The sequence below is a fragment of the Glycine max genome, chromosome 2 (genome assembly GCF_000004515.6).
Source record: "Glycine max cultivar Williams 82 chromosome 2, Glycine_max_v4.0, whole genome shotgun sequence".
Taxonomy (NCBI): domain Eukaryota; kingdom Viridiplantae; phylum Streptophyta; class Magnoliopsida; order Fabales; family Fabaceae; genus Glycine; species Glycine max.
This window is the reverse complement of record NC_016089.4, coordinates 15767760-15790948: the sequence shown is the minus strand read 5'-3', so window position 1 is coordinate 15790948 and position 23189 is coordinate 15767760. Positions and strand designations below refer to the sequence as shown.

The 23189-nt window shown below is 35.1% G+C and overlaps 3 protein-coding genes across 6 annotated transcripts; 2 read left to right on the top strand and 1 right to left on the bottom strand.

Moving 5' to 3' along the window:
• Positions 1-3470: 3470 nt before the first annotated feature.
• LOC100790008 (organic cation/carnitine transporter 3) lies at positions 3471-5018 on the bottom strand. Its single transcript, XM_003520168.4, has one exon. The coding sequence runs from the start codon at positions 5016-5018 to the stop codon at positions 3471-3473; it is 1548 nt and encodes a 515-aa protein (XP_003520216.1).
• A 1512-nt stretch (positions 5019-6530) lies between these two features.
• On the top strand, positions 6531-18548 carry LOC102664053 (protein HUA2-LIKE 2). 4 transcript variants are annotated; one of them, XM_014767331.3, is made up of 13 exons: positions 6537-6969; positions 8124-8200; positions 12035-13506; positions 13609-14065; positions 14359-14815; positions 15615-15723; positions 15838-15950; positions 16039-16220; positions 16310-16775; positions 16871-17309; positions 17433-17600; positions 17702-17754; positions 17846-18548. In XM_014767331.3, the coding sequence occupies exons 1-12, from the start codon at positions 6847-6849 to the stop codon at positions 17725-17727; spliced, it is 4089 nt and encodes a 1362-aa protein (XP_014622817.1). In that variant the 5' UTR covers positions 6537-6846; the 3' UTR covers positions 17728-17754; positions 17846-18548. The 4 variants fall into 4 exon arrangements, with proteins under 4 accessions (XP_040862944.1, XP_006575088.1, XP_014622817.1 ...); XM_006575025.4 differs by having other exon boundaries at positions 6536-6969; positions 12035-14065; positions 17852-18548; XM_006575024.4 differs by having other exon boundaries at positions 12035-14065.
• Positions 18549-20207: 1659 nt separating this feature from the next.
• Positions 20208-23189, top strand: LOC100527283 (uncharacterized). Its single transcript, NM_001250593.2, is given in 6 exon segments — positions 20208-20337; positions 20542-20618; positions 20773-20834; positions 20926-21044; positions 22390-22557; positions 22954-23189. Coding segments are annotated over 6 exon segments (513 nt in total). The 5' UTR covers positions 20208-20283; the 3' UTR covers positions 22987-23189.

The window sequence follows — 23189 nt, the reverse complement described above, 5'->3', positions numbered from 1 at the left end:
ACCCTCTTCCATTATCAATCTCTCCTCTTCTTGAACACACATGGTCATCAATTCATTAATAGACCATTTATCCTTATGTGTGTTGTAGGAGATTTTGAAGGGTGTATACTGTTGAGGTAGGGTGCACAAAATGAAATGTACCAGGAAGGATTCAGACATGGTAACTTCCAAGGTTTTCAACTGAGCCACTATGTCCCTTAAGCGCATGATATGTTCACGCACACCTCTCGTTCCAGTAAGCTTAATGGAAGAGAATTGCATAATGAGTGTGCTAGCAAGTGACTTCTCAGAGGTCGTAAACTGTTCATCAATGGCTTTCAACATATCTCTGACCTTATCATGTTGGTCAACTGAACCCCGGATACTAGTTGATATGTTGGTTTTTATGAACATAACAGAGAGACGATTAGATCTCTCCCACTTTTCATAAAGATCAATAGCATCAGGTTCGCTAGTTTCAGTAATAGCCGGTGGCTCATCCTTACTTATAGCATAGTCAATATCCATCCAGCCCAAATGAAGGAGAACTCTTTCCTTCCAAACCTTATAATTATCACCTTTCAAAATGGGAAGGTCACAAGAAATATTCATAGATTGTGAAACTGCAAACAAACACACATGCTCATTAAGAAAATTTGAGACTAAACAAATGTCATGTTTTGCCAATGCAAATCATGTCTCAATATATGAATCTAGTGACACAAAACTTGCCTGTGGGCTAAAGTCCTACTCAATTAGATTCATCATGCAACTTTATGATAAAACTATTAAATCATGTTCTTTTCCTTAATTCCTGTGGGTAAATTAAGAAATATAATTTAATATTTTATCCTAATTAATCATACAAATATAACAAAATTCCTGTAGGTAGATTTCATCACATTACATATGATTAATCACAATTAATATTTCTAATGTGATTATAAATTTAGTATATAATTTTACTCAATTAAAGATGCTGTGGCTATTCTCTAATTTAATAAAATTATATTAATCACTTAACATTCAAAAATAATTTTTTTCATAAACATACTTAATAATGCAAATGTGCTCAATATTGAATCATAAAAATTACATGTACAATAACATTGCACGTATATTCATTCAACATGTAATAAACTTTAAAGGATTAAATCCAATGCATACCAGTATTTAACATAATATTGCATGTTCAACATAACTTAAGAGACACACAATTTTAAACAGTTTGTGTATAAATGATTTATCCTTCAGAAGTTATAAATACACATGAACTGCAATTAATAAACAATTAAATTGCAGTAGCTTAGCGACAAAGGGAGTCCTTTCATGCTTGCAGGGCGAGGGTTCAAAACCAGCTCAAGGCGTTTTTATTTCATTTATACATTCCTTTTAATTAATTAAAAGGAAAACAAGCAACAAAAGGCAACAATGAGATTCGAACCCACAACAAAAGGGTAATACTAACCGCATCAACCACTGGATCAAGGCATACTTTGTTTAGAATTTTCAGAAAACAATATATATTAACAATTTCACATCACTAAACATGCACATGTACATCTTCATCCTCTCAGCGTAACAAATTATTTAATATATATATATATATATATATATATATATATATTAGCTTCGCTTCGATTCCCTTTTACGCTTTCTCAAAGAGGTTCAAACTTTTAATATTTAAATATTAAATTCAGCCACAAGTTTTAATATTTAAAATAAAAAAATAAAAAATTGCTTAACGCTGAATGTTCATGTTTCTTCTTTATTTGAACAAAGCACAATAAAGGCAAGGCAGAGGTATTAAGTGGCTCTGATACCAAATGTAAAAATATACATACACTGATCTAAACATGCAAATAAATTTAAATAGCATATTTAGATCAAACAGCGGAAATTAAAAAGAATTACAAGCGTACCTCCAGCCATTGCAAATTGAACGGGAAGCGGCGCACACACGAACCTGAAAGACAATTTTGTTCTTCCAGACCCTTACTCACTCTGAATAGATGGTGTATTTTTTTCTGAATAGAGAAGTGGGTTTGGTGATACAAAACTGAGAGCACCCCATCCTATTTATAGAGTCTGTCCATCACAGAGCTCTCAACTTGTTATCAGAGATAGGAAGTATCAGACGTGAGATAAGAAGTTATCAGTACGTGACATAAATGATGGGTACGTGATTTGTTACTGAAGGTGTTGCAAATATATTTGCAAAGATATGGGATGAATGTGGATGAAAAATGGACCAGATTCAAAAATAACAAATTTTTCCAAAATAATAAAATATAAAGGAACGTGCATATAAAGTGGGCTTCCAACAAAGAACACAGCCAAAACACCAAACACACGTAGGGCCTGATGAAACATTGTGATTGAACAAAATTGAATATATTATTAATGTCTCATTATTTTTTAAGAAAATACATTGTTTAAAAAATATTAATCGTATAATTATTATAAAAATGATTTTTTTAACAAAAGTATTCTTATTAAAAATTGCTAATAATTGTAAAAAAATTATAGAGATAGAAAAAATAAAGAAAAAGAGAAAAATTAATAAATGTGATAAAAGATGTCACAAAAATGAAGAAAAAAAATTACCAATATATAATAGCCCAATTAAAAATCTTATTAACAATTCTTTTTCTTTCTTCTTCATCCATGGCATCACATGTCCTTATTATATTATAATTTGCAATCTTTACACAATAATTACTTATGTCATTGTCAACAACCTAAGCACAATTGTCCCTTCCACAGACAATTTTTGAGAAGTGCTTTGCAATATGTGGCAGAACATAAGCCATGAAGATATTTCTTATCTTGCTGCTTTAGTCATAGACTGTGCCTCATTGACTTGCATATCAGTAGCTAAGTTTTTACTAAAAGGAGTGATAATTTTGTTGCTGACAATTAAACTAGTTTCACTATTCATGAGCAAGTTTGGATTTAGGATGTCCCTCATCAAGCGCTACCTTTATATTTAGTCTGATGTATCTTCTTCTATTGGCTCTTTTACTGACTTAACAAATAAAAATCGAGCTTTTAAAAAAAAACTTCTCAGAAGATATTCTACAGTTTCACTTTAGAATACATATTCCCTTATTTCTCCGGTTATAATCATACATGCTTATTAAGCTCTTAAAAAAAACCATTATCTCAATTAAACAACAACAACAAACCTAAAAATCTCATTCAAATTCTAACTACTCAAATCCCTCCCATTAACCCACCCCTAGGTGTGCGAATTCTTGTTCAAGCACGATGGTGATCGTATCATATCCAACTTTATTTCAGGGATATATATATATATATATATAGCTGAAATAACTTGTGAGATAATGAATGAGTTATATGCCTTTAAAGGAAATGCTTTATCTTTTCTTTATATATGTAACATATCAACAAACTACCAGTACACTTGATTCATATCACATATGTATATTGGAAACAAATCCTATACGAAAATCATCTCAACCAGTACACTAGTAGCAATTGCTTTCTTCTTCATCCATGGTATCACAAAATGCTTTGCCTTTGGTCTCTGGCAAACACACTCCAAAAATCCCACTGCACCCTATTGCCAACCCCAAAACTCCATAGCATAAAAACCTATGCTCTCTCCCAGCTGCCACCAACACCGGACTAAATGCACCACCCAACGCCACCGTTTGCCTCACCAATGACAATGCAGAGTTTCGTATAGAAGTTGGGAACAACTCGGTGGTGTATATCAGGACAACATCACACGCGGTGCAAGCACAAGAGAAAGATATCAATTCAAACACAATTTGCAGCCTTCTCATTATTATCACCCCTTCCATGGTTGCTAAAACACTCGAAACCCCACTTATGATGGTGAGAATGAAGATCATACTTCTCCTATTGAACTTGTCTAGAAGCACGTAGGTGAGGAATGCGGATAGAATCTCAGACAAGGCATTAAATGTGACACTCAGGTAAAGGTTGAATGACAAAATTCCAAGACCTAGTGGCATGCCATAATAAACCAATCCAATGCCTAACCCCATGGCTGTAATCGTTAATATCCTTCTTGAAGACCATTTCTTTTGCAACATAATCTTGAGGGCCGAGAACAAATCTGCATTCCAAACTTCTTCCTCAAGGGACAGGCGTGATATAGCGAACTTTAAGCTACTATGAGTTATTGATGTATTGATGTTTTTCAATATTTTCATAGCTTCTTCTTTCTTGCCCCTTATGAGAAGCCACCTTGGAGACTCGGGAACGAAAAAGTGGACTAATCCGCAGTATAAAATAGATGGAAGAGAAGTCCATAGATATAGGTTTCTCCATGAAAATCCTTGGTTTATGTAGGCCAAGGGTGAGAGGGTCAGAAACCCTATACTGAAAAAGGAGAAACCCATGACACCAAGCTTGCCACGCCACCCTTTAGCGACGAGTTCAGAGACCAACACAAGTGTCACAGTTCCAATGGTGCCGCGGCCAAAGCCACTGAGGAATTTGAGAGCTGAGTAAACCCAAACGTTGGCTGAGAAAGTGGCAAGGAAGGAAGAGAGGGACATGATGAGGCATGAAAAGAAGAGCATGTTCTTGCGACCGAATGAGGAGTCAGCCAGAGTGGAGAATACAAGCCCACCAACGAAGCAGCCCGCGAAGAACATGGAGGCTGGAAGGCCCATGATGAAGGAGCTCGAACACTCCAGCCCAAATTCTGAGATGATGGAGGCATGCGTGGGCCCATCCCAGGCCCATGAGTACTTGGGAAGGGTGCACATGTTGGTGGTGGCTGAGTTGCATGGATTGTCGATGCAGTGCCATGATGGGTGTGCGTCTGTGAAGATAGTGATGAATGCTTGTTGACCATCAAAGAACCATGAACATGAGATGAGAAGAGCTTGGAGGAATTGGGTCCAGTTGAGTTTATCTCCAATGCACTTGTCTATTGTGGAGCTAAGAGATGAAAGGTTGTGTGCATCATAATCTTGATGATGAACGATTGAATCAGATGAGTTTTGGTGGTAGAGTAGGAGATGGGTTGAATCAGCCATTTTCAACTCTTTTCTCTCTGTTGAAAAGTAGTTATGTTGTGTAGAATGTGCATTAGCCAAAGCCTTCTTATAACAATTAGCAAGAATCTTATTAACGGGGTTTAAATTAATTATTACTGTGTGAATGAATAAAAGTCGCACTTACAGGAGTTAGGCTTTAATATGTTTGGGTATATGATATATACATTTAAATTTTGTTTTGAGTTTCTAATAATTTAAATTTTGTTTTGAGTTATTGATGTATTAAAAATTTTATTTTATGTTTTTGTGATCAATTAATTAATGACATGATTTTATTATTTTACAGTTTTTTCCAAGTTTATATTAGGATAATGTTACTGACGATAAAGATTTGAAATAAATCTTTTAATATATATAAAAAATTTAAGATAATAATTTTTTTTATTATAAACTCGATCAAAATCAAATATATATTGTGTACTTGAAAATTTAATTCTAGGAATTATATAGTCTAATATTGATGATTGATGGATACCAAATTTTGTTGGTATTTTGGTAGGTGAACGGGGATTGGATGATACTTTGATACCAAAAGAGGACCAAGACTTTTTGGTTGATTGGCATCATTATGATTATTATATATAATAAATATTTGACTATAAATAATCTTATAATAAAAGTAAGTTTTATAAGAATAAACAATAATACATTTGAAATAAATAAATTAGTGTTTACTGCAATATTTAAATTAATTAATATGTATTGAATAATGATATTAAAATTGTTTACTTTTATTTGAAAAAAATATAATTATACAATATTATTACAAGCGTAAATGTTGCAATTACATTATGTACTTTGGTGATTTCGAACATTACTAAAAAACTAAAAATTTAATTGATATATTTGATCTTTTATCTTATTTTTTTATTTAATCCTTTATCTTTTTAAAAATTTAATTTAATTATTTATCTTATTTTTGGATTTAGTTTAGTCCTTTAACTTTTAAAATATTGTTTTGGTTATTTATTTTATTTTATTGTTTAATTTAGTCATTTGATGTATTTAAAATTGACATCTAACTCCCCGCATGCAAAATTATAGAAAGCATAAGATAAAACAATTCCATAAATGAAGTAGCCAAAAGAAGATTGAAAAAAAATGAAATCATAAAATTAAACTTAATAAAATAAAGAATCAAACTAAAGATAAATAATCAAATACGTTATTTATAAAAAAAATTATTATGAACCTTATTAGACGCTTTTAAGCAAGGAATATATTATTATAATATTGGGATTTTGATCGATCACTACGCTAAATATATATATCACAAATTAGATTATTTTAACATTATCTCTAAAGATCATGACACAATTTTGTAATCTTGGATTTTTTAAGAAATAATGTTCATTTAGGGGATAGGAGAGAAATTTTTAATTTCCTATAAATTTAAAAAATAAGATTCGTAGGAAAGGAGGATTGTGCGAAAGTTTTTTTTACCAATTTTTCAACAGTCAACACAGAGCGCACGTTAGCCCACTTCACCCCAGAGCAGATGCCCATACTCCGTATCTAGCTTCCACCTAACCAAACTCATTTTCTCTTCTGTGTCTGAAAACAAAACCAAAATACCACCTGCGTCCCCAATATCACTTCTTCTCTCTCAATTAGGGTTTGCGTTTTTACACTCTCTCCGACACCCCCCCCCCCTCTCTCTGCTTCTCCTCGATCCCTCGCGTTTCAATGCCTGCCAAATCTTTCAGCAAAATCCAAACAGTGCCAAGCAGTTCCACTTTCGAGCAAATTCGGCGTTCGATTCAGTTCATATCAGTTCCTCCCCTTATTTGACTATAGGGCCCCTCCCATGGCGCCTAGCCGCAGAAGGGGCGTCAGTAAGGCGGCGGCGGCCGCCGCAGCTTGCCGCCAGTTTCAAGTCGGCGATCTTGTACTTGCCAAAGTTAAGGGGTTCCCTGCATGGCCTGCCACGGTATGTGCCTCTTTCTACTGGGAAAGTTTGTGTTTTTCTTTTGCTTGTGCTGTTTAAATTTTACTTTTGATGTGTATCTGGTTTGCATGTTGGGTAGGGTTTAGAATTCTTTGTTTAGTGTGGCAATTTTTTGGGATGGTTGTGGATCCGTGCATGAATTTCATGCCTTTTGATCTTTTCCTTGAGGATGGTTCTAGAAGACAGTTATGCCTGGCTTTCTGACCTTAAAGTCTTGAACTTGCTTTGTCGTACATGGGTTTTACACGCTTCTTGACTTGACTTGCTCCGATGTGTACGTTGTAGATGTATTTAGTGCATAACTAAATTGTGAGTTCTTAATTCTGTATTGCTTCTGATGGAGAAGGCGTGTTTTTCTTTTCTTTTTTTTTGGGGCGGGATAGAAACTAGTGTCCATAGGCATATCCGGAGCTTTTACTTTCCTCTCTCTCCTCCTCGCACGAAAAAAAACTGTTGAATAGTTAGTGTGCCTATATCTCTGTTTGGTGTATAATTAAAATTTAAGGAAAAAATCTTTTTATGCCCTTTCTTTTCATTGGGTTTGAATGAGGTGATTTTTATGCCCCTTTCACCTTGTTTTTCCTTTATTCATTTGGCAAGTTTATATGGAATCTGAATGAAGTCACCGTTTCTGAGACAAAAGATATCCTGTCTGCAACCCAGTCTCCTTACTAGGGGAGGATAACAGGGGGATCCTGATGGGCCCTGTTTTGTTGTTGAGAAAGTCTGGCAGAGGATGAGAAACTCCGAAAATGGAGAAGTGAGGGTTTAAAGTGAGATATACACAGGCAATAGTCTGAGAGAGATGTAAGCAAGGGTGTGAGGGAGGAGAGGGGTGAGACTCGAAAATGTTTCCCCCTGTCAGGATTAGTGCTGGTTTTACACCAAGAAAAGAACTTACACCCGTAACTTCTCTTCTCTTTTTTCACTCTAATGAAACATACTTTTTCCCCATTAAAATTTACTCCCTTAAATTTCACCCATTTTTAGCCTCTGATCAAATGCACCCTAAATCACAATGTAAGAAAAATGGGGCCTTAGGTTATAAAATTAAGTATCTTCATGTTTGCTTCCCCTCTTGTTTGTAGTAGTTAACTAGTTATTTCATGACTTTTCAAGTTCTTTGCTGGTGGCAGGTAAGTGAGCCGGAGAAGTGGGGTTACTCTTCTGATCGGAAGAAAGTGCATGTTCACTTCTTTGGAACCCAACAAATGTAAGTATTCAAAGCAATGTTTCATTTGATTGCTCAAATGCTGGTAGTATGCTTGATGTGTCAATTGATTTGTATAGCACAACACAACTGTAGAAATCATGTTTACATGTTCAAATTTCATAATCAAGGTAATTGAATCTTAGCTCTTGTTTGGTGATTGGGATAGAAAAGGATGGATTAGATAAGAGGACAGAACAATATGCTATTGTTGGTGCACACAGCACGCCGAATAATCTGATAGATAGCAATATAACTTGTATGCAAATGTCAAAATTATCCTTATGAAAAGTGATCGTTGCGGTGGGGATAGTGATAATGGAGGTGGTGACAGTTGTAGGCCATTGGGGGGGGGGGTGGCAACAATGGGAATGATGATGGTAGCAGCAGTGGTAGTGGCAATGATCAACAATATTGGTGGCAATGACAATAGTTGCAGCAATGGTGGTGATGGAAATAACAATATTGATAATTGTAGTGATGGTAGTGTGGCATGGTGGTGGTGGGAGTGGTGATAATTGCAAGCAATTGTGGTGGTGGTAGTGTAGATGGTGGTGCTATTAGTCTATTAGCAATGATAATGGTAGTGTGGCAGCAATGGTGATTTCACTGGTGATAGTGGTGGCAGGGGTTGTAGCAGTAGTGGCAAATGGTAATGATGGGGATGGTTGTAGCCACAACAACAATTATGGTAGTGGTGGAATAAAGAAGTTGTGTAAGCGTGAGATGAGGGAAAGGGGAAGATTATATCTCTTCTATCCTATTTGTTCTTAACCTAGCTCCTGTTGCCGTAACTTTCAAACTATGAATAGGATGTGATAATCAAACAGGATAAACTTAATGTATTCTATCAGCTCACCATATAATTGATTAAACATATGATATGATAGCTCATCCCATCCTATCATCTTTATGTAACCTCCAAATGGGCCATTTTTTTGTGTTACATGTAAGATATCCACAATATCATGATGGCGTATGGATATCATGCTAACTAGTAACTGGTAGGGTTTGATTTTGGTCTACTTGTTTATATCTCAATGGATGATATTTTCCAGATAGTGGTTAATGATTAGTTTCCCTTCATTACCAACATTATTCCCTAGAACTAGGCAGGTGTTATATTGTGGTATTTATATCTAACTCTAACTTTCTTTTATCTGCTATTGGATTATTTGAGATTACATTGTCTATTTCAATATTGTTTTAGGAAGGAAAGAGCTGACTTATGAGGATAACACTGTTGAGATGTTTAATTTCAGCTTGCTTGATGTTAGATGAGAGTCAGTGTGAGGCTATAGTTGCAAATATTACTAGGAGATGGTTTTTATATAAATGTGTGGTTTTCATTATATCTGTATCCTATGATTCATATTTACAATTCATGATTCAAAAATTAGCCCTGGTAATTCACGGTTTGAATTGTGATTCAATAACCTTGCTGCATAAATTAAAGTATGTTTTTCCCCCATCAACTGCAGCTTGTTATTTTTTGCAAAAATTATTGCACACTTAGAGCCAAGACAATATAGCAGCTTTGTCCCCATAAAACCATGGCATGTGTTTCAGAATTGTTGCTTTGTTTAAGCAAGTTTCTAGCCTGTGCTTGGACACTTCCTGGCTCTGTTTCAGCTTCTGTACACTCTGTACTACTTTATTTCTCCTCTGTTTTTTGGTGAAGTCCACCCCTATTTTTCAACGTCTCTAGCTTTCAATAAGCATTTTTTTTATTTATAAGCTAGCTTTCAATAAGCATGTCATCATCAGTTATTGACTTAAGGTTATTTGTTTTGATTTAAGTTAATGATGATTGTTTATTTAAGTTATTACTTTTGAGTATTAAATGTTAATATGCCTCAAGTGGAGTTTTTTTTTTTTTGAGGTTTTGAGCTGTATTACAATTTATGGCTGTCCTGCTATCTGCTGTACGACACTATCAGTTTTGGGCTAGGTTGCTCCTAGCTATCTGGGGTTGATTACTTTAGGTCTAGCATTTGAATCCTTGAATCATGATTCCTGTACCCAAAGTCTCTGCCTTTAGCAAGTGATAACCTGGTTTCTGAAGATTGGATGGGAAATTATTTAAAGTTTAATTGAACTAAGGTCCCTCTTAATTTTGAATTATAGAAGTAGTGTTTTAGATCATAGTTTGGAAAAACCATACTAGCTTGTTAAACCAAAAACCACTCTCCTTATTTAAAGTTCTTGATTGATATCTATTAGTAGTTGGTTAGGTGTCTATTATTGGGGGAGTTAGGTTAGTTGGGTGGGCTGAGATCGTAGAAGAAATAAACATATGAGGGGAGGTTGAGGGAGAAACCATCTCATCATTTGAGAAAGGTTTATACTCTTGGAGAGTGGGGAGAGTCCCGGTCTCTTAAATATGTCAAATCAGTCATTTTGTATCTTCTACCCTAGCCTAAGACTATTACCACATTGGCACAGCAATGGGATTTGGGGTTATCTGTTATCCATAAAAAATCTTTCTCTGCTTTAGATTCTGAACTAGTTTTATCACTGCTTTGCTATGAAACTGGTCAAAAATTGGAAAACCGGTATTTAACCAAGAAAACTTGTCAACCTGGACCAATTAAAAACATAGAACAATCCTATCTTTTTCTGTAACTTTCAATCTTTCATGCTCTGTCTAAAATGGTCTATTTCAGCACCTCTCTCTCTCTCATTACGGCAACAAACAGTTTCCATTCAAGGCCGAGTGTCTTGTAACTTATTGATGGTCCATATCATAGCTTTCTATACCTGATATATGCTTGCAAAACTTACCAAGTCTGATGTGGGACTTGTAAACAGATGTGGTGGTATTGGAGTGGGTTTGAATTCTTCCCTTGACCAAATGTGGGATCTTTGAAATGAGCTGTAGTGTATGATGCAATCAAACCCATAATATGAATGTGTGTGTTTGTGTATATCCTAGCGGGATAAGGCTGTTGTTGTTGTGTGTGTGTATGTGTATATAAATATATAACTTGTAGTACTCCATTGACCTGTTCAATGGCCTGCTTACAATGTTCACTAGTTTTAAAGAACACTACCCCCCTTTTCACCAAATATGGTTTTTCTCCTAATACTACCCAATTAATACAATTTCACTCTCAGGTCCCCATCATTTTGCAGATGACAGTTCCAAACATAACAATTATTTGAAAATGAATTATTGAAAAAAGTAATTGACTTCAAAGTCTGAAATCTCAAAATTTATCTTAGTGTGTATATTGTCACTTTCCAGTAAGAAGTCTGAAGAAAATATAAATACTAGTTTATGTGACCTGTGATCTGAAATAATGCTAAACTGCTAACATAAACCTTCAGGTGATTTTATTGGTTAGGAACATTTTAGATATTGGATCCCATGTCAGAGTGCAAGTATTTTAATGACCCCAAATATTTTGGTATCTAGTTTGTCTATTACTTATTTTTATCTACAATTTCTTTTCTGCTGTTGCCAAAGGTGGCCTCTAGGTTTTGTTGGTTGTTTTCTGTTGATCTCATTCTTAACCTTGGATTTAGCTCCTCTTAAGTGAGAAGGTATGGATGAGTAAGGATGCATCCATTCTTGATTTGAATTTAAGATTTTCCTAAAGTTAACCTACTTTTTTGAATTGAAGGCCCTATGTAAGACTTGTGTTGCAATGTGGAATGTTCGGTAGTTTGAGTACTAATGAAGTATGACTTATTTTTGGGTAAATATGAGTTGTGGCTTTATTTTGAAGCTTTTGTACTCCCTCTTGGCATTTTTTTTGTTCCCTTGTACTTGACATCTTATATCTATTTAGCTTACCAGTTGTGTTAGTTTTGAAATGACATTTTGTATTGTAGAGCTTTCTGCAATCCTGCTGATGTGGAAGCATTTACTGAGGAGAAAAAACAGTCTATTCTTGGAAAACGTCATGGAAAGGGTGCTGAATTTGGTCGTGCTGTTAAGGAGATAATTGAAGTTTTTGAGAAATTAAAAAAAGAGACTCAGCTTGATGAAACTGGCTCTGGTGGTGATGTTGCTAATGCAGATGTTTCAAATCCTGTTAACTCATCTGCCAAGTATCAGACAGATGCTCCTGAGTTGGCACATACATTACCAATGAATTCTTCAAATTCTATTATCAACAAACATGAGGTGGTATGTGTAGCTGAGGATGACTCAGCCGCTGTATTTAAAGATGAATCTCATAATAAGGAGGCAATGTTGGGGGAGCCTGCTGATAAGATTGCTGCCGTAAAATCTCCCAAGCCAGTTACTTACTCTTCTCGAAAAAGATCTATGGGTGACTTGTGTCTGCAGGGCTGTGTAACAGATAGACATACCTCAGTACGAAGGTCTAGAAATTCATCACGTGCCCAAAACTGTGTGTTGCCTTGCAATGACAATGGAAAGAGTGCTGGTAACCCATCAACTACTGCAGCTCAGAGTGCATGTACATGTAGGAATAGAAGTGTCAGGAAATCATCTGATCTTTTTGGCTGTGATGATTTTGAGTCATCTGCTTTTGTCTTGAATGGTAGCATGGAGGACAACAGTTCCGAAATTATCACAACTGATTCTGATACATTTAGCTTGAATGAGGGTAGTACAATGGATTCAAATTTTAAACTTGAACTATCTGAAGCTATTGATTGTCCAGAAATTGAGTTGAACAAAGGGCTTGATCTTGAAATAAAATCTGTAGTCAATAAGAAAAAAAGAAAACCCAATAGGAAGAGGGCAGCTAATGATGCTTCTAAGCCAACCAGTGGGCCAGAGGAGGAGATTGGTGTGCAGAATGCCAGTCAAAGTTCACAGAATATTTGTGGAAATTCCAAAGAAAGATGCTTTGAACAAGATGGAGATGAACACTTGCCCCTTGTGAAACGAGCAAGAGTCAGAATGGGTAAATCATCCGTTGAGGGAGAACTACATAGCACTCTCCAATCTCAAGAAAAAAATTGTAAGGAAGATACTAACTCAGCGCCGCAGATGATCACATCCTCAAATTGTGAGAATAATAGCCCCGCCGATGGAGACTCATCTTTGCTGAATGGAGCTTTGGATAATGTTTCTCCAAAAATTTCAGTTCCATGTTCTAACACTCAGATTTGTAATGCTAAGAAAGATCAAACCTTCAGCTCTGTGGATGTTGAAGCTGCTTTACCTCCATCTAAACGCCTCCATCGTGCTTTAGAAGCCATGTCAGCCAATGCTGCTGAAGAAGGTCAAGCTCATTTGGAAGCATCCTCCTCCATAATGACATCAAGTGGTATGCGCTGTATATCTAATGGCAAGAGATGTCCGAGTATGGCCATTAATAATCAAGAAGGTAATTGTTTAGAGCCACAAAAGTTGGATACTTGCAACATTGATTCTTCTCATATCAAAGTGTATGGTTTCTCAATCAGTTCAAATCCAATGATTTTTACAGAGAATAAATCACCTATCCAAGTGGGTAAGCAAATGACCAAGATACAAAAACATGAAACTGGCAAGGATGTTCTCCCAGGTGCTACAGATCAAGTTGGTGGAGAGCTTAGTGATCATATGGTTTGTCAGACAGCTAAAGCAGATTTAAAAATTCAGTCAAATGGACAAATTTCTTCTAATCTTGATTCAAAATTTTGTGATGTTGGAAGCATTCAAGATTCACCCAATCCATCATTACCGGCAAATGGTGAAGACAACATTAGAACTGTGAATAATTCAAATACAGCATCTGATGGATCAGAACATAATGGAATAAGCCTTGACCCTGTAATTGGTGAGAAGGAAAATGATGCTTCCTTACCTCATAATATTGATGTGCCTCAGAATGAGGGTGCTGTATGTGAAGATACAGAATGCTTGAAGCCAGCAGTTGTTGATATTGGCACAGCAAATGATATGTAAGCTTTAATTGTGGCATGTTATAGTTCTTAGCCTTTTGACTCCTATTCAAATCCTCAAAGCAAAGAAGAAAAAAGAATTAAGGAAATTATTTATAGTTTTGTACCCCTAATGCTTGTTTACTGTTCTGTTGTGACATCTTGTTATTGAATTTGCCGATTTGGTAGAATTCTACGGGGTTAATTAATGTTCTAATGATAGTGAATATGAAAGAGATCAATTGTCAAATAAAAGTTAGTTATTCTTCATTTCTTTCAATTTAAGAAAGTTTATGTCTATTCTTTAATTTCAGGCATGAGATTGTGAATGATGCAAAATGTAAAGGTCCAGAGGAGGATATGAATTCTGTCTCAACATCTGATGACCATTTGGGTGAGAATGGAATTTTGGACATTCGGTCAAGTCCATCCTTAACAGATGGGGGAGATTGTGTTCCGCAAGGTTCGCCTCCTACTACATCTATTTGCAATGTTTCGACATCCGACAGTAGTAATATCCTTCACAATGGAAGTTGTAGCCCTGATGTACATTTACACCAGAAACAAACTGTATCTGGTCCTGTCGATGGTAGTAAAGATGGGGATGTGGCAACTCAACAATCAAGATGTATGGGTAAGTCAACTGAAGCAGGACGTGCTGCTTTGTTGTACTTTGAAGCGATGCTTGGGACATTGACAAGGACAAAGGAAAGTATTGGTCGAGCAACACGCATAGCTATTGACTGTGCAAAGTTTGGTATTGCAGATAAGGTAATATGATTTTTTATAATTAAAATGTCCCCCCATCCTCTATTCTGAAAATGTTTGTTCTAAATACTTGTTGATTTAGATTAGTTCTACACTTTACTTTTATCCTGGTAATTGCATCTATTTATGATACAAATTGGACTAACACAGTATCAATTAATAGAGAAAACAACTTAGCAATGGAAAATAAGATGTGTATTATTTCTGAAATGAAGGGATTACAGTGGAGTGAATTTTCCTACTGCCAGCTAAACTCATACAGATGTCTAATGCCCTTCGTCCATAAGGACCATAACAAACTAAATGATTCTCTTCCCTACCCTCCTCTCTCTACATCCAAATATAACAGAAGCCCATCTCACAATTGGCTGTGTCCTCTCTCTGCCACATAACCATTGTTTCCCTGCCCATTCTTATTGTTTTTAACATACACTTTCTCCAGACCAGGGGCTTGGGCAGCTGATGTGCTAACTGTCTTGTACCCATATTCTCATTTAGGTTCCTATTAATTTAGGATTTTATTTTTCAAGTTCTTTTGGACCACTGAGCTAATGCAATATGAATCTGTCAAGTTAATGTATTATTGCCCAGAAGAAGAAAATACAGATTCGAACCTGCTATAAAAACAATTCTTGTTTATATGCTTTGTGTTATAATTCTTCTGGACATTAATGGGACTTAAATTCCTTCAATTGACTTTGCAGTTACTCCCTATTCAAAATTGTTGAATTTTACTTACAAAAGCCTACATATCTATTGTTGATGCCATTTGCAATTTTTGGGGTCTTGGGCTGTGTTCCAGGTCATGGAAATTCTTGCCCATTGTCTGGAAATGGAGTCTAGCGTGCATCGGAGGGTGGATTTGTTTTTTCTTGTTGACTCTATTGCACAGTTTTCTCGTGGTTTAAAAGGTGACAAGTTTATTGCTTTGCTACACTTGAATCATTCTAACTAAAGAGAAGAAAGAAAATGCCAAGCCAGACAGTTGATAATTAATCTGAAAATAAAATTGCATGATTTTGCAGGTGATGTATGTGGAGTATATTCATCTGCTATCCAAGCATCCCTTCCACGACTATTATCTGCTGCTGCTCCTCCTGGAAATACTGCCCAAGAAAACCGGAGGCAGTGTCTCAAGGCAAGTTAATGAGGTTAAACTAAATACTTGTCTTACATTTCTGTTTTGGATATCATATTTTGTTAACCTTTGCTTTGAATTTTTTTAGGTTTTAAGGCTGTGGTTGGAGAGAAGAATCCTACCAGAATCCATTATTCGCCGTCATATCCGGGAACTGGATTTATATAGCAGTTCAGGTGGTATCTACTTGCGGCGATCTTTGAGAACAGAGAGGGCTTTGGATGACCCTGTTAGAGAAATGGAGGGCATGCTTGTTGATGAATATGGAAGGTTTGAATTCGTTCGTACAGAATGTTTTGACTTATTTATTTTTGCGCACTTCTGGGCTGTGTTTACTTATTGTTTATTTGATCTTGTAGCAACTCAACTTTTCAGCTGCCTGGGTTCTGCATGCCCCGAATGCTTAAAGATGAAGATGATGGAGAAGGGAGTGATTCTGATGGCGGGAACTTTGAGGCTGTCACACCGGAGCATACACTTGAAGTATATGAAATGACTTCTGCAATTGAAAAACACAGACATATTTTGGAAGATGTTGATGGTGAACTTGAAATGGAAGATGTGGCTCCCTCGAATGCAGTAGAAATGAATTCAATTTGTAATGTCGATACAGGAAATGCCAAGCAGTGTGAGAAGAATCTGCCTCTGTCCTTTGCTCCTCTACATCAGGATGTGCGATCTTCTTCCCCACCCCCACCATCATTCCTTCCTCCACCCCCACCACCTCCTCGTCCTCCACCCCCACCTCCTATGTCACACCACATGCCGTCCACCTCTGATCCATATGACACCGTAGTTAATTCAAAAGGTTGTACTGTTTCACAGGTATGTTTCTCAACTTTGTAATGATTTTCGGCACCAAGTAGAAAATGACTCACGGTTTTACTTTGTCCTTCCATTCTACTTGATCTCATTTGCAGACTCTGAAAGACAACCCCCTTCACTCTGTGGCTCAGCCCATGGCTGCACCAAGGCATAGCCAACCTATCAGTGATGCAGTGCACCATCTGGTCCCTGAATACCGAGAAATGCAGATGCACATGCCAGAATCTACTTGCTGTTTCAACAGTTTTCCTGTGCCACCCCCAGACAATTTTCGACATACTGATGGTGTTACTATGCATAATAAAGGATACTCTATACGGCCACCTCAACATGTGCCATCCAATCAGTTTTCTTTTGTTAATGGGGAACAGCATGTGAAACATCAAAGGGAGGTTCCACCACCCCCTCCTTACTCCAGTAGTCAACACTTTGTGCAGAACATGGAGAGAGAGAACTTCTATAATAATCATGAGAGATTAAGGCCACCTCCTTATGTTTACGAAGATAGATGGAATGGTCCTGCATCTTATCCCGGTAGGATTAGCGTAGCTGATAATTCTTATGATATTAGTCATGTCTACTCGTATTAATCAACCATGCCCTGGTTTCATTGGTTTGCCGTCATTTAGAGTGAAATCAATTTTCTTTCTTTGGTAGGTCCTCGGTATCAGGAAAAAGGTGTGCCTCCTCCTTATGTTTGTCATCCATGTGAATCAAGTAGAATACCAGATCATGGGTGGAGATTTCCTCCTCGGTCTATGAATCAGAGGAACTCAATGCCATTTAGACCACCCTTTGAAGATGCAATTCCAGTTGCAAACAGAGGTGCTTTCCCTCTTAACCCACCCTTTTCCTTCTAGTGTGAGAAGTTTTTAATTTGGTGATATTTTTTGCCCCATTGAATTCTCTAAATATTTCTATTTCAGGTCCGGGCTTTTGGCGGCCTAGGTGATCAGAAAATTCCCAGAAACCATGGCTGGTATACTTCTATTTTTCCTCTAGACTATAGTAGTTGTCCTTCAATTATTAGCGTTGAAGTTGGTACTCATGTTTCCCTCGTGGATTGCTAGGTATAGCCCACTTTTTGGGCTGGGCTCTGGTCTTGTTTAGGAAAAGGTGATTTATGGTCCTTCATTCTTTACATGCAAGAATCCTTGGAGGGGGTTCGGCGGAATCTGCACAGGACATGTGAATGATCTGCTAGGTTTTGTACATATGTATTATAGCCTCTTCTGCAGAATGCAGGGCAGGAAGTGTAATCGTAGAGTTTTTGGAGAGGGGTGACCTATTTAGGTTGTCATGTGTCAAAATTTTTTTGCTCCAAATTTTATAATTTATTTCATGGAAGCCCTTATAGAAGTTAGATGAATATATATATATATATATATATATACAAATTTTCAGGGGATGTTTCTTGAAATTGTTCTCTTGATATTTGGAAAAACTTCCTCTAGCATTTTCGGTCAACTTTGATTCACTCTTTAAATGCGTTGTTTCCGCGTCGAGTGCATGGTCTTAGTGGCCATCAACTATTGGGATGCTTGGGGCCCCTCTCATAAAAACGTGCTGGCCTATGGCAGTGGTTTGTTAGAGTTTGTAGGTAGAGTTGGCGTGTTCAACTGTGATGACAGCGTTGAGAATGATGAAGGGTGCATGGCTATCTTAATTCTAAATTTCCAGTTATAACGTGTAATACCACTAATATTCCTTTGTATTTGGGATAATTGTCTCTACAATGCCAAATTATATAAAAAAGAAAGAAAACTTTGAGAATTTTTTTTGGAGCTACAGATATATCTTATTAACATTTAGTATACGGGAATGAAGACACTAATCAACATTGATTAGGTATTGTTTGGTTTAAAGGGGTGAATTTGTGCTTAAAGTGAGTTCAACTGAATTGGAGAGAAATGGGTGAAGTGATGAAGTTTGGTGGGTGTGATAGGGAGATGAAAGTTTTAAAAAATTGGTAGGATGTAAGCTTTTAAACTTTCACCCCAAATTGAGATGAAATGGGGTGAAAGGCGTTACTCACTAGGGGTATGGGAGAACAACTTCTCACTTGTAAAAATTGGTCATCCCTACATCTTCGTGATGGTTAGGTTGTTACATAATTATGATGTTAGTACAATTAATTATTTATCCATTGTATTGTTTAAATTTGATGAAGTTGGTATTGGGTTTATAATATTAGGCTTAAAACATAGTTGATTAGGGTTGATCAAGATGTATAATTGATTATGTAATTTGCGTAATCGACTAATAATGGTCAATTAATTAAAAAGGAAAAAAAATTATGTTGCACCTTAATGAGGTAAAATGAACATTTACTCTATTTCTATTTTATTTGCTTTTTTATTTTATATTTACCTACAACTTTTATTTAAATCTTTTAATTGTTTTAAATTTCCTTTCATCTCAATCAAACAACTTTACTTTACACTTTCTTTCCACACTCTTTATCTCTTTTTATTGATTTTCATTTCTCCACTTTCATCATTTTTTATCCCTCTACCAAATACACACAGAGAATGTGAATTCTTTTTTTTTTTTTAGAGGAAGAGAATGTGAATTCTTAGAGAACTAAAACTAACAATAAAGAAAGAGAGGAAGAAGAATATTGGGTAGTTGAAATCAATATAATAGTTCATATCACAACTTTTATATATTTATAAATAGTTTTAGGAAAATTAATATTGGAGTTTTTTTACCAAATTAGTAATGGAGATTAATTAGCTCTATCGTCTTTCTATTTGCTGGGAACATTGAGCTAATAAATAAACCATCATAAATTAGAAAATTTTGATGATATATACATAATTTCAAATATATTTTTCTCTTTTAATCCATACTTTTAGTTTATATTAAATTATCTTTATCGTCATCTTATATTAAATTATCTCTATCGTCTTCTAATATTAAATTAAGCATATCTCGTTTATAATTTTTGATATATTTTTTAATTTTTTAGAATAACTTTTATTTTACCCAAATTCAAATATAGCTCATGTAGTGGTCTTTAGCTTTTTTTTTTTTAGAGTAAATAAAATTCTATATATCATTAAAAGGAACTATTTTTAAACTAAATTTCTTTGTTCCCAGCCCGTAATACAAGATCATGCAAGCCATGATATGATTCCAGAGTGTAAGCTGATGAGTCAATGGTTTAAAAAAATTGAAGTGCGCAACATTGATTCATTGACGAGTTGAACATATTCGTTATAGCCGTGTTAGAAAAAGAACGCATTATTAAAATATTGGTACGCGTAGATTTAGTATCTGGAATCATGTTAATCAATAGAAAAAATAATGTTCAAATGGAATTTTTGTTCACTTCATTATCAAAGAGAAGAGATTTTGTGCCAACAAGTTGTTGAATCAGAATCCAGAATGAGAACACTATAAATGCTTCAACTCCTAAATTTGCAAGACAAACATAAAACAGACTTGCCTGTAAACCAGCAAAAGTGGTAGGAAGAGTCTTGAACATCTTGAAGACAGACAGAAAATGGGTGCTTCTCAATCAATCTCAGAAAAATCCTTTCATGAATTCACTGTCAAGGTACAGATAGTTAAACTACAGTCTCAAGAAACAAAGTCTAAAATCAGGGTGAAACTCATTAAATAAGTTGTAAAATCGACATAATTTTATAATTTTCAATTAGTAGAAAGTGTGTTTAAAATAAAGTACTATATTAATAGCATTTTTCTTATCATTATTATCTGGAAAATGTGTTAACATATTTGTTGATTGTGGGTGGCACAGGATGCCAGGGGCAAAGATGTGAACCTCAACGCCTACAGGGGGAAAGTTCTTCTTGTAATTAATGTCGCTTCAAAATGGTAGTTTTCATTTACTAACTCAACTTTCTTCTAGTGTTTCCTAGTTCCTTTCTTGATGACCAAAAAAAGAAAAGGGAAGAGAAAAAAATAGACTTCTATTCTTCTCCTTCTGTGGCTAACTGAACTCATACTCTTGAAATAAAATATAAAACAGTGGATTTGCGGATGCCAATTACACCCAGTTAACTCAGCTTTACTCCACGTACAAGAGCAGGGGTATGCTATTCATTTTCAACTTATTTAGATTGGTGGGCCTAAAATGAAATTGATCATAGTTGAGAAAATATCTTTTTTTTGGTGATGTTAGGACTTGAGATATTGGCATTTCCATGTAACCAATTTTTGAAGAAAGAGCCAGGGACAAGCCAGGAGGCACAAGACTTTGCTTGTACAAGATATAAGGCTGAGTATCCCATTTTTGGGAAGGTATGTTGTTTTTGTTTGTGTAGAATCGCATACTGACTTTATAATTTATGTCTACTTTTCCGTGAGATTTACATTACTGGGTATTTTATAGAAAAATGAATGAAAGGCAATAGCATAGAGATTTCTTGGTTCGATTTTTCTCATTGAGTGCAACTTGGTCCAGATATTTAAGAGGATGAGGATGTTATACTGCCAAAGGATAAGTTTGTGATATCTCTGCTGGACAACACTATATTATAGGAATTTTTTTAAGTATTATAGGATGTTATTTAAACCATATATATATATATATATATATATATATATATATCCACAACAGAAAGAAATTATAGGTATTTAGTTAGCCTTGGACTACTAAGAATATGTTTGGAAACCTTTCAATTCACGTTTAACAGAAAAATATGACTTTTTGAGACACAAAACGTCAAAGCAACATGAGAAATTTTTTTCCTTGAACGCCAATTGTGTTTGGTTGAACTCTTACGCAAACACACTCTAAGTGTTTATAGTCCCGACTAATCTCTATATAAATCATGTATATTCATAATTTTTTAATTTATAAGAAAGAGATAACAACATTTGATTATACGTGACAAGTTCCAACTTTTAATTTGAGTGGTAGACAATTAGAGAAATATCTTATTCTAAAGATATCTAATTATAACATTAAACATTCTGTTGCATGCCTTACTACTCACCTGTTTGATCCAACCCTGCAATTGTATTAGAAATTGAACCGACCGACACGCACACATGAGCCAATAATGTTCGATGTTTGTCGGAAGATTAGATGATATCGTCTGTGTGACAGTAACGAATAACAACAATTATGTAAAAGAAAAAAGAACATCGTTCATTATCTTTCCCGTCTAAACTAAACAGAGGCTAAAAAAACATAGTAGTTTTTTTTGTCAGTGAACACTAAACAACGTGAACAATACCCTACTGAATCTAGCAATTTTTGGTTAATTTTTTATAATGCTTGTTATGGGTAATCATATCCCTAATGAAATACCATTGACACAGTTACGTTCCAATTGCACCATCAAATAATTGATGAAAACATTTTGTAGTTTAATGATTTTCCTATGAGGAATGTTAATAACATTCTTTTCTAAACATATTATTTAATGTTAATAACATGTTAAAAAAAGTGTGTGAGAGCATATAATTTATATCACATTATGATACAAGTACCACGTGGGGCAGCAGTTTTACCCGTAACTTTTTAATCACCTATCTATTTTTTTTTTTTTTTTGGATACTTTTTATCACCTATCTATCTATCAAACATTGGGTTATTAACCTTACCATACTCTTTAAATTTGTTTTTAATTATATGTAGATACGTGTGAATGGATCAGATACTGCACCAGTCTTCAAATTCCTGAAAACGCAGAAATCTGGAGTTATGGGGTCAAGAATCAAATGGAATTTCACAAAGTTTTTAGTCGATGAGGAAGGCCGTGTCATCCAACGTTATAGCCCAACCACCAAGCCATTAGCCATTGAAGTACTCTCTCTCTCTCTCTCTCTCTCTCTCTCATGCATGTGAAATACTAGAAGGGAGAACGCTAATTATTAAGAAATTAAAAATATTTTTAATATAATACGTAAAGTTATTAATATACTTTACCATAATTTATAATATTTTTTTGAGTAAATAATTTATGTTCTAATGTAAATTTTTTTATATTATTATTCAATCATAAATTATTATTTATAGCAAATATTGCGTAAAATTTTTATATTGTTAATATATAGAAATTAAACTCTAATATTTTATTTACTAGCTCTTTAATATCAATTAAACACTTGTTATTAGCCAGATTCATATATACCGAAATGTGCTTATTATCCTTGATACTTGAAATTAATTGGCAAGTTGTTGTGTTGTCATCTTTGACAGAATGATATCAAGAAGGCATTGCGGGTGGCTTGAAAGACGACTGCACAATTATTTCAAGCCATTGTTCGTGTTGAAGATATCTGAAACCAAAAAGAAGTAAAAGAAAAGATTATGTGATTGATGTTTATTCTATTGATTATTTAACGCATATTTATGTCCATGGTTTTATTTGTGATGTTGTATGAAATTTATTTTCAGCCTCTCGATATCAATTATCTGTTAAAGTGGATTCCAAG